The sequence below is a fragment of the Clinocottus analis genome, unplaced genomic scaffold (genome assembly GCF_023055335.1).
Source record: "Clinocottus analis isolate CAN_PGR_092001 unplaced genomic scaffold, fCliAna1.0.p SCAF_31, whole genome shotgun sequence".
NCBI lineage: Eukaryota > Metazoa > Chordata > Actinopteri > Perciformes > Cottidae > Clinocottus > Clinocottus analis.
Genome location: NW_027176054.1, coordinates 411,783 through 422,604, shown reverse-complemented (window position 1 = coordinate 422,604; position 10,822 = coordinate 411,783). Strand labels below are relative to the sequence as shown.

At 45.6% G+C, this 10,822-nt stretch overlaps 1 protein-coding gene across 1 annotated transcript; it reads right to left on the bottom strand.

Annotated features, from left to right (window-relative positions):
* Positions 1-290: 290 nt before the first annotated feature.
* On the bottom strand, positions 291-9,905 carry LOC137798785 (SERTA domain-containing protein 2-like). Its single transcript, XM_068595734.1, has 2 exons — positions 9,567-9,905; positions 291-2,946 (listed from the first exon to the last, which is right to left on the bottom strand). Exon 2 carries the CDS (start codon positions 2,940-2,942, stop codon positions 1,905-1,907), a length of 1,038 nt encoding a protein of 345 aa, XP_068451835.1. The 5' UTR covers positions 2,943-2,946; positions 9,567-9,905; the 3' UTR covers positions 291-1,904.
* Between the last annotated feature and the right edge of the window lie 917 nt (positions 9,906-10,822).

Genomic DNA, 10,822 nt, shown 5'->3' with positions numbered 1-10,822 from the left:
TGTAGATACATGTATAATACACACAACGTAATGAAGAAGAGCATTCTGGGTAGTTAGTCTGTGGCGTGGACTCGGGTCTTACTGGCGAGACAACCTGCGGTTACATCATCTGTCCAGCAGGTGGAGACAGAGGTTGGCTTTAAAAAAGAAAGATGGCCGATCTGGAATCAGCTTTAATGTTCATGTTTCAGGACATGATTGATCCCGGTCTGATCGATCTGACCCATTGACGACGGACAGGAAGTCCACACGCAGACGTGTTAATACCAGGTGGAGACAAACAAACAAACAAACAAACAAACAAACAAACAAGGGTTTTGGAGTTCAGAGAGAGAAAAAAAAGTAAAAACTAAAATAAACAGGCCCAGTGTTTATCCACATACAACTTTCTTACACACACACACGCACACACACACACACACACACACTAGAGCTGTAGCATAGGTTGAATTGAGGCCGTTTGCATTGCTGAAATCCTAAAATACATTACATAGTATTAAAAATAAAAAAGAAACCAAGTCATTTATTAAATGATGGTACATTTCATCATCGGAGCGATTTTTTCTTTTTTTTTTTCTCCACCAAAACTGACTTCCAAGTCGACTCGTGAAGTCATTTGAATCCTTTCAAAGAATACATATTTATGTTTTTGTACAAACAAAATATTAGTGTTGAGAGTTACAATAAATATACACTGAGGAGCTGAGAGATAATAAATAATTCATAGCGCTGTGTGTTTCGGAGTTATTCCTGCTGAAGGGGGCGTCTGGTGTCACCGTTATTATTCCTTATTGAACCCGTCGCGTCATGAAGGAGTTGAGTTTTCACTCCAGCTGTCGTTAAAACTCCTAAAACTTTCATTTGAGGAGGAAAATGGAGAAAAAATGTTTCACCGGTTGAGTTAAAAGTGAAGATCAAAATCAGACGAGTCTGTTAAAAGCAGATTGGTGAGCTCGTTAGCTTTATGCTAAGCTAACTGTGTTTGTTTGTAACTGTAAGTGTTGTTTGTGTGTCTGTGTGAGCTTAAATCAAGATACGTGTTATATTTTCTCTTTACTGAAGAGTTTTTCGCTTCCTACAAATTTTTTGTAGCTTTTTTTTAATCTTCTATAACATCTTCAAAAATATATTATTTAGATTTTCAGGTTTTTTAACTGAACCGATGAGATTTTCTCCTCTTTGTGCTTCTAAACCACAAGTTGGTTTTGAACCAGAAACTAGTGAAAATTATTTTAAAAAATGATGCCAAATAAGTTCACATGAAGCTATGAAGCTAACATGTTGAGCGCTTTAAAAAAAAAAAATACTTTCACATTCTTTGTTGACAAAATAAAACCCATGTGTGCAGACTGAACCTGCTGCATCGTGGGACGGGATCACATGATGGAGTTGAAGGTTATTACAGTAAAAACAAACGTCCTTTAGAGTTGGTGTCGAGTGACAGCGAGACGCAATCGAGGTTTTTCTTTTTGATAAAAAAAGGCACTGGATTGTTTGTTTGTTTTTCATAAATGCTGATGAGATCATTTCTTCTTCTTCTTCTTCTTGTTTGTATAAAACATGCACCGGCGGTAGAAAAGTCTCTTTTTGTTTCTTACAATTTCTCGGACGAGCGGTAGAAAAAGAAAAAAAAACCCGGACGGAGCGTCACGTCGGCGTCACCGATTAAAGGACCCGATCGGTTCGTTTCCATCCAAACGCCGCGAGCGAAAAAGTTAAATCCAGTGATGGAAAGCGTTGTTTCATTTAATAAACGCGGCTGTGAGAGAACCAGAGTTCTCTTTACCGCCACGTGGAACCGAGCAGCTCGAATCCTCCAGAATGAAACCGGCGTGAAGCCCGTCGAGACTTTAAAACTGTACAAAAATAACGCAAAAAAGGGTCTAAAAACACAACAGGTCCTCTCAGCTGCCCACCAGCACCTCCATGATGTGGTCCAGCTCCGCCAGGTCCATTTTGAAGGGCTGGTTCTGGGCGCCGCCCGCCGCCGCCCCGTACCCCGACATGGACCGGACGAGGTCGTCCGCCGTCACCACGGGGGCCATCTTGGACGGCGGCGCGCCCGACGGGGGCGGGCAGGGGCCGAGGTCGTACATGGACGTGTCGATGTCTGTGAAGAGGACGTCGTCCAGGGCGAAGTCCGTCAGGAAGGAGGACGGGGAGGGAGGAAGAGGAGGAAGGGGAGGAAGTGGAGGGAGGGGAGGAGGGGGAGGTTTCTCCAACCGGCTCGCCACCTCCTGGAAGCCCCGCCCCTCCTCCTGAAAGCCCCGCCCCTCCTCCTTCATGACGACGTCGAACTGGACCCGAGCGGGAGGCGGCGACGGCGGGCCCGGGGAGGAGGAGGAGGACGAAGGGCAGAGCTCCTCGATCTCCTCCAGGGCGGAGGAGAAGCTGTCTTTGGGCGACGGCGAGGGCGGCGGCCTCGGGGAGTGATGCAGGTGGTGTTGTGAGGAGGAGGAGGAGGAGGAGGAGGAAGAGGAGGGCGGCAGCGTGAAGAACATGGGCAGGTCCTCCTCCAGCAGCGAGGCGGGGGTCAGACAGGAGTCCAGCGGCGTCAGACCCGACAGCGACGACGAGAGGATGCTGAAGGAGGAGGAGGAGGGGGGCGGAGCCTGTCTGTAGGCCTCGTCCTCGCTGGCGGCGGCGGCGGCGACGGGCGGCGGCACCGCCGAGAAGAAGAGGGCGCCGACGCCTCCCTCCTGCCGGAAGTCGTCGTGGATGCGGCGGATGATGTTGTTGATGAGGACGCGGCGCTGCAGGCCGAGGTCGGCGCCCGTCCGCGGGCCGTACAGCTTCATGAGGGACACGTTGAGGACCGTCTGGCGCTGCAGCGTGTAGGACGCGTGCGACGCGCCGCCGCCCCCCGCCGCCGGAGGACGCCGGTCTTCCTCCGCGACGTCCTCATCCTCTTCCAGTTTCCGCTTCACCCCGTTACCCAACATGAATCTGAGGAGACGAGAGATGGAGCGGCACGAGAACAGATAAGAGTATTATTATTATCTATTTTACACAAAATGAAGCATTCAAAGACTTAATAAGGGCACAAATATACAGGATAGATAGTAGCCATTAAGGGTGGACACAAAAAACGTCACTAATTAGGTAATTTGGATATTTATAAATATTTTTTATGGAACAAAAAGTAAAATAAAGGCCTGTGATATGTTAACATATTGAGATGTATTTACATATTGTGACATATTGACTGAAACACATGATGCGTGCGGCTGAGAAACAATGAAAAGAGCCGCGTGTCACATGACACGTAGAGTTGCGACGGACAAGTCACAGGTTTCCTGGAAGCTGAGCAACTTCCTCGCAAACTGTCATGAGAACTGTGTATGTGTGTGTTATGTGTGTGTGTGTGTGTGTGTGTGTGTTATGTGTGTGTGTGTGTGGACAGTCAGCTGACCTGCTCCCATGTGAGCCGCAGTCAGCTGACTGGGTGGGAGTCAGTCCGACACCTTCTGACTGCCCGAACAACAAAACACAGGAAACAGGCAACTTCCGTCCTCCAACCAGACACCGAACACCACACACACACACACACACACACACACACACACACACACACACACACACACACACACACACACACACACACTCTGGGTCACCAGCCAGCGCTGGTAAGATTCTGTCCCTGAGAAGTAAATAAGTTCAACTTTATCCACTAGATCCGCCTAAAATATGCTAAATATCTGAGTCGTGACCTTTCTGTGAATGGAAGAGTTTTCTACTTTAATAGATGTTGAGAGGGAAATATTGTACCTGCCTCTCCACTGCAGCGTCATATTGAACATTAATAACACGTTCTGTCAGAGAAACGTAGTACAACATGTACTACTAAAGTGCAGTCCTTGAACGTACGCAGTAAAAGTGCGTCGTTCCTGATGAAGGCAGCTGTTGGCTGGAGGTCTGTGGCGGTGGGGATTTGAACCTGTGACCTCTCGATTGCTCGGCCAACAGGCGTCAGAAAGTGCTGACAGAGACTGAATTAAAACAGCGTACGCACACGCACACACACACGCACACACACACGTACACACACGTACACACACACACGTACACACACACACACGCGCGCTCCTTCTCATTTATGATTATTCATCAGCTCTCCCTCCTCCTCTCCACTTTAAACCCTCGCGGGGCCCCTCAGAGGGACCATCTGCTCCGACACCCAGAGAGGAGAGGTGAGGAGGTGACGGGGCGAGAGACATAGGAACAGAGACAGAGAGACAGAGAGAGAGAGAGACACATGCATCCTCCCCCATGTCTGTCTGTCTACAGAAACTTCTGAATATAAAAACTGAACTGTAGCGATCGTGAATCCTCACAGATCAAAACTTCTTGGGACTGACTTCGGATCAGCTGGCTGAGGTTCAAATATGTCCCCACCCCCCTCCTTCCTTTCTCCTCCCTCCTCTCTCCTCCCTCCTCCCTTCTCCCTCCTCCCTCGTCCCTCCTCCCTCCCTCCTCCCCCTCTGCCAGCTGTCTGTGTGATGAGGTAGAAATCCCAAAATAGTTTCAGAAACGCTGCAGTTGTGGGAAAAAAAAGAAAAAATAAACACGACCAAAGTCTTTGTCGTGTGGATCTGACAGGTGTGTGTACGTGTGTGTGTACGTGTGTGTGTGTGTGTGTGCGTCGCATACCTTTCCATTGAGTAAACTATCAGAGCTGGTGTTGTGTTACAGCAGCTCTGCTCTCAGAGTGCAGACTGAAACCTCAAAGTAAACCATGTGATCACATGACCACGAGCCCTCCGCTACCTGGAGCTCTGTCTGCACACACACACACACACACGTCTGCAACTTATTGATTATTGTTATTTATTAGCGATTAATCTGCTGATCATTTTCTCCATCCACATTTCCCGAACGCCAAAAGCTCTGCCGTCAAATGCAGTGTTTTGCTTCGTCCTGAAAGACTTCACTGGTGTACTTCACTGGTGTACTTCACTGGTGTACTTCACTGGTGTACGTCACTGGTGTACTTCACTGGTGTACTTCACTGGTGTACGTCACTGGTGTACTTCACTGGTGTACTTCACTGGTGTACTTCACTGGTGTACTTCACTGTCCACACGTTTGAGAAGCTAAAACCAGATTTCTTTGCAGCCATTTTGTTCCTAAGAAGTCACCTGATCATCAAGGTGATCGACCGTCAAACAAGATGAATGAAAGCTGCAAATCGTACATTAAAAAAAGCCGCAACAGTCGCATGTTTCTGTGTTTTTACAACTTGAAAACGACTAATTGATAAGAGCTCATGAATGTAACGCCGGCCGGCTGACGCTCACATCGATCACCGTTCCAAGTTATTTAAATAAACACTGCAGCGTCTCCTTCATAGTGTCTCGCCAGATGAGATTGTCGACCGTTAACACAACCATTAACCATTCAAATGTAATAAACACCACAAACCTGGGAGCCTGCGAGTCATGTGACTCGTCAGCAAATCGTCTGCTCGAGCGTGAATGAAACTAAAACTAAACCCACGGGCCGAGTCAGCGCTTCTGATTTTAGGCCTTTCTCGCAGGTTGTGATTCTGACGAGCGAGGAGGCGGTCCGTGGGTCTCGAACCCGCGGACAGATCTGTGCGTGTCATCACGCCGAGGCGGGCGGCGGCGTGTTGCTATCGCGCGCCGAGGGGAAGCTGCAGCTGCCTCCTTCACAGGAATTTGTTCTTGCTCAGCAGGCTCTGGTGTTTAGTCATCCTGACGACAGCCAGCAGCTCACTCCTCCACCCCGGCGCCATCTTTCTCTTCTCTCTTTCACCGACCGGCTTCAGCGACGCTCGGCACCTCGTTGCTCACGTTCAGAGGCTTTCAGGCACATTTTGCAGATGCGTTCTTATCTTGTTTCCCTCCCTAAATAAACTGTGATAAAGTGTCGCGTACACATTTCTTTTCGCAGGTTTCTGATCACTAGCTGCTCTCTTCTGAGACGCATTTAAATTTGCATCTGCAAAAACGTCCCAACAACGAAATAATTCTTTCTAGAGCTTCAGGATTGAACTGTACATCAAGTACTTTTTGCTCTGCGGCGATAAGTCGACTCGTTAATGAGTCGATCGACTATTTTGATGAACAAATAACAATTAATGTCGTTAATATCAGCAGAAATTAAACAATATTCTGAATTTCTGGCCTCTAAAATGTGAGGAGTTGATGCTTTTCTTCGTCATACACGATAATAAACTGAATATATTTGGGCGTGGTTGAAAAACCAGTGAAAAACTATTGTTCATGGTATTTGTACAATAACTCGGGTATCGACCAGGCGGCAACCTCCGCTTGGGAAAAGTGACTCAAAGACTCTGCTTTAGGGCGGGGCTACTGTGATTGACAGGTCTCCATCAGAGTCACTCCTCAGTCCAAATATGGTCGCTTTCGTTCACTTGGTTGCAACAACAAACAAGATGGCGACGGCCAAAATGCCAAACTCGAGGCTTCAAAACCGCAGCAGATGAACCACGACGACTCCGCCCGCTGCTTACATCTCCTGGAGGTTAAACAACGCAAACAACACAAAGTCCAAATGTTCGAGAAAGACTTCATTCTGCTGAAAAAAAACTGAGACCAACGACGTCACTATTATTGTGTTATTCAGTTTTTTATGTTTTTACGTGTTAGATTTTAGGTTTATTGAAGGAGAAGAAGGTTCAGTTTGTCTACCCGACTGTGTGTGTGTGTGTGTGTCTACCTGACTGTGTGTATGTGTGTTTGTCTACCTGACTAACAGTGTGAGTGTGTAACAGTGTGTTTGTGCGCGTGTGTCTACCTGACTAACTGTGTATGTGTGTGTTTGTCTGCCTGACTAGAAGTGTGTGTATCTGTGTGTTTGTGCATGTGTGTGTGTGTTTGTCTGCCTGACTAACAGTGTGTTTGTGTGTCTGACTAATTGCGTGTGTCTGACTAACAGTGTGTGTATGACTAAGAGTGTGTGTGTCTGACTAAAAGTGTGTGTGCGTGTGTCTGACTAAAAGTGTGTGTGTGTGTGTCTCTGCCCACACCGTTCAGCCTGACATGTAGGAACATGTTGCTGCTGCTGACTGACCCGTTTAAAGAGACACTTTCTTTTTGCAGCGCTCTGCAGAGAGAGAGAGAGAGAGAGAGAGAGAGAGAGAGAGAGAGAGAGAGAGAGAGAGAGAGAGAGTGAGAGAGAGAGAGAGATCATTTCTTTGTGTTGTGAAGGTTTAGTTGTGTTATCTGTAGATCTCCGCTCTGAAAACAAGAGACGCGTGAGTCTGTTCCTCATCGCTGCTTAAAGGGAAACTCTCAGTCCAGGAAGTGAAGCTGGACTTTACTCACAGAAGAGAAATCCTGTGTGTTTACTACTGACGCCTCCTCAGCACACTGCAGGATATACCCCGCTGTGTGTGTGTGTGCACGTGTGTGTCATAATGTACAGTGCGTACTTAAAGATGAGACACAAACAGAACATACAACACTTTTTGGTATTTTTATCTTTCGGTCTTTCTCGAGTCATTGATGACTCATCTTTTGTTCCGTTTGTGACGCAAAACTTCTCAGTCTGACGTTAAGGAAACTCCACGAAGCTTACGGGAAATGGTCATGGTTTTTTTTGGTTTTGTTTTGTTTAAAGGTTACACACAAAAAAAGAAGAAGTGGGTCATAACAGAGGTGTGTAAAGGAAGAGCAACCTAAATAATTTAAACCAAGCCGGAAAAAAACATGAAATAAAAGCAAAACCATGGTGTTACTGTGTTGGTTTAACGCTGCTGAGAAAGAAGAGCTGCAACAATTACTAATAACATGAATTATTAAGTAGCGTTAAATCAACTGCAGACACAGTTTTCAAAAAGCAACCGTCAGTGAACCATGAATCATGTTTACATATTTTATATTTGTGGGAGGGGGACGTGACTTCCTGTCCCTTGCAGCTAATTTGACGTATCTTTTTGGCTTATGACCAAATACCTGACAAACCCCATGACATTCCCGTCAGCCGCGGCTGTAGTTTGCGTTTCCTGCTAATTTACAAATCGTAGCATGCGCGGATGAAGCGACGCGGCCGGGTCTTCAACCAATCCCTCGTGTCAGAGTCGAGCGTGACTGGCGTCCTGCAAGCGTGTGCGAGTCCAATGTCGAAAGTCTTACATAATGCACACAAAGTGCTGATTGTACTGAGAGCGGAGCGGACGTCTGTCAGTCTGCTTTAACCCCCGCCTGCTCCGCTCTTTAAACCGCTGCTCCACCGACCACATTCTTCCCTTTAAACCTGCACTCCTCCACGCCAGGAAACATGCAACACGCCGACCTTTGACCCGCCCAGCTGCAGATTGTGTCAACACAACTCTGGGATACTTGGTTCTACTACTGCAAATCACCTTTTGTGCGTTACTTCTTCTCTTCTTGTGGCCTCTATTTGACGTGTTTGTGGTAAAACATTTAAGGTGGATGAACTATTTTCTGCCAAACGGATAATTCAAACAAACTGGGGCAGCTACCTGTGATGTATTGTGGACTAAATTGAACATTAGTAAATCACCCGTTCACTATATTCTAGATATTAGAATGAAAAAGAAGACATTTGTTGGGCTTCTATAATGGGAGTTTTGTTGTATCTACTTTACACTATTTTCCTTTTAAATATACCATATTATCTGCCGGTCAGATAGATACTTTCATTCAAGATATCTTTACTTTCAGCCATTAATAGACAACACAAAGGGGCAACAATATATTATTCAATATTTGAGAAACTATTAAAGGCTTTTTATAGTCATACTTATTGATCATACGTTAATTAATTCAATGTAAGTTTTCCCATTATGGACACAAAGTATCTGTGTCAAAAAACAAGTAGCAGTCTGGCTCCTTATCAAAACTTAAAACATTAAGTACTTGTTTAGTTGATACTACAGTGAGTACATAAACATGTAATTAAGTACAATAAGAGGACTATGAACTAGATGTGGAGTGCCAAAAGTGAACTACAAGCCCCGATGGCAATATTTAAAGATATTTAAAGTTACTCCTAAGGATCTCCAATAAACTAAACCCACAATATTATCACTTAAAAGACATGTTTTAAATATTCCCATCCAGGGATATGTGCTCACATGCCGGCTCCTTCACTCGGGCAGGTATTAATCACTGCGACGGACCCGTGGAGCGCTTTATAAAGCTGTCAAAGCAGCAGCTGGTTTTCAGACCCTGCGGGACCTCCGGGCCACCGGCTGCTCCCCGCCACCTGCCCGGCCGCTCGGCTCCCTAACCCGGCCACAACCTCCACGCAGAACCGGAGAGGAAAGCGGTTGTTCTTTTTTTTGTATTTATAATTAATATTTTATTTAATTTTTTTACATAGTAATGTCTACCAGTAAAGCTGTGAACTAAGATATTAAATTAATAAATTAATGTTAATTTAATTAATTAACACTGTAGTAACGTTTCTTTCTCTTATAAGTTACCGTAACGTCACAAAACCGCTCGCGCCGCTCAGGCTCGCGAGGGACCAACGGCCGCCCGCCCGGCGAGGCGGCACGAGGACAAGTTTCTGTGTATTTAAAAGGTGTCGGTGTCCGGTGGTCTGTCACTCACCACATGTAGCTAGTCCCGTCCGGGGTCTCCTCTGCTGCATGGGTGTCGTCGGTGAGGCCAGGAGCGGGAAGCGGCGGACGGTCGGGTGGTAGAAGAAGGAGAAGAAGAAGAAGAAAAAGAAGAAGATGGAGGATAAATTAGCCGTTAGTCCGTTTGTTTGTTTGTTTTGTTTGTTAATTCTCCGCCATCGTCCGCCCCCCCAGCGGCAGCCTCGACCTCAACGCTCACTGGGCTCCACGCACAATGGCGAAGCGGAGCGGCAGCGGAGGAGGAGGAGGTGGAGGTGGTGGAGGAGGAGGAGATGTGTCACCGAGGATCGCCCGTCAAGGCGGCACGAACTACCACTTCCTGTGATGGACTTTCAAAATAAAACCGGTTCCTGGGTTCGCAGAACTAAGCTCGAGTTATTTTCAAAGAAAACTGATAATGCTAACATGAATACATACAATTGGAAAGAGTAATACAATAAACACATAATATGTTGGATTAAAATCAATATGAGGAATACTGAGTTTAGAGGTTACATACAAATAATGCATGAATAATATCCCCAAAAAATATAATTTCCATTCGTGTTTGACATCTTAATTATCTTTAAAATAAACTAAGACTTAGTGCAGCTTCATGAATTATTTCCCTTTGAATAGAAAAAAATGTGCATATAGTATGAAAAAATTAACTAATAATTAAATTTGTTTACATACTATGTAGCATGGCACTTACTAAATATACAGCCATCTAAACACATTACTATAAAATAATAAATACAATGTATATGTGTTTAGAGATGCAAATATAAAAAAGCAAGTATTCATTATGAGGAATCTAAAGCTTTTAGTTTGAAGGCCAACTCGAAGTGTGCAGCTTCCTCATCTCACTGTGTTGCGCTTGACGCAGCTCCTGCTGTGGTGTGTTCACGGCATACTGACAGAATAATGGTACACTGTGGGACCCTTTTGGAGACACACGATACTTGCACACTCACTGAAGGGATTGATGAAGATGAAAACGATGTGACTCACCTGCCACGGCCCCCGAAGAGTCACCTGATACGCACTGAACACCTGCAGGTATGGGAACTACTCCTTTAACAGTGAAAGCCCTGTATTGAAAATGGTGAAAACTTCAGTAAAAGTATGTGAGTATAATCAGGAAAATGTACTTCAAGAGTTAAGACCAGTACAAAAATGTCCTTGTGATAGTTATACTACTATATACACTATCATTACTATGTAATAAGGTGACAGCAGCATGCT

Coding starts and splice junctions, on each gene's coding strand:
- LOC137798785 (XM_068595734.1), bottom strand. CDS start 2,942: ATGTTGGGTAACGGGGTGAAGCGGAAACTGGAAGAGGATGAGGACGTC.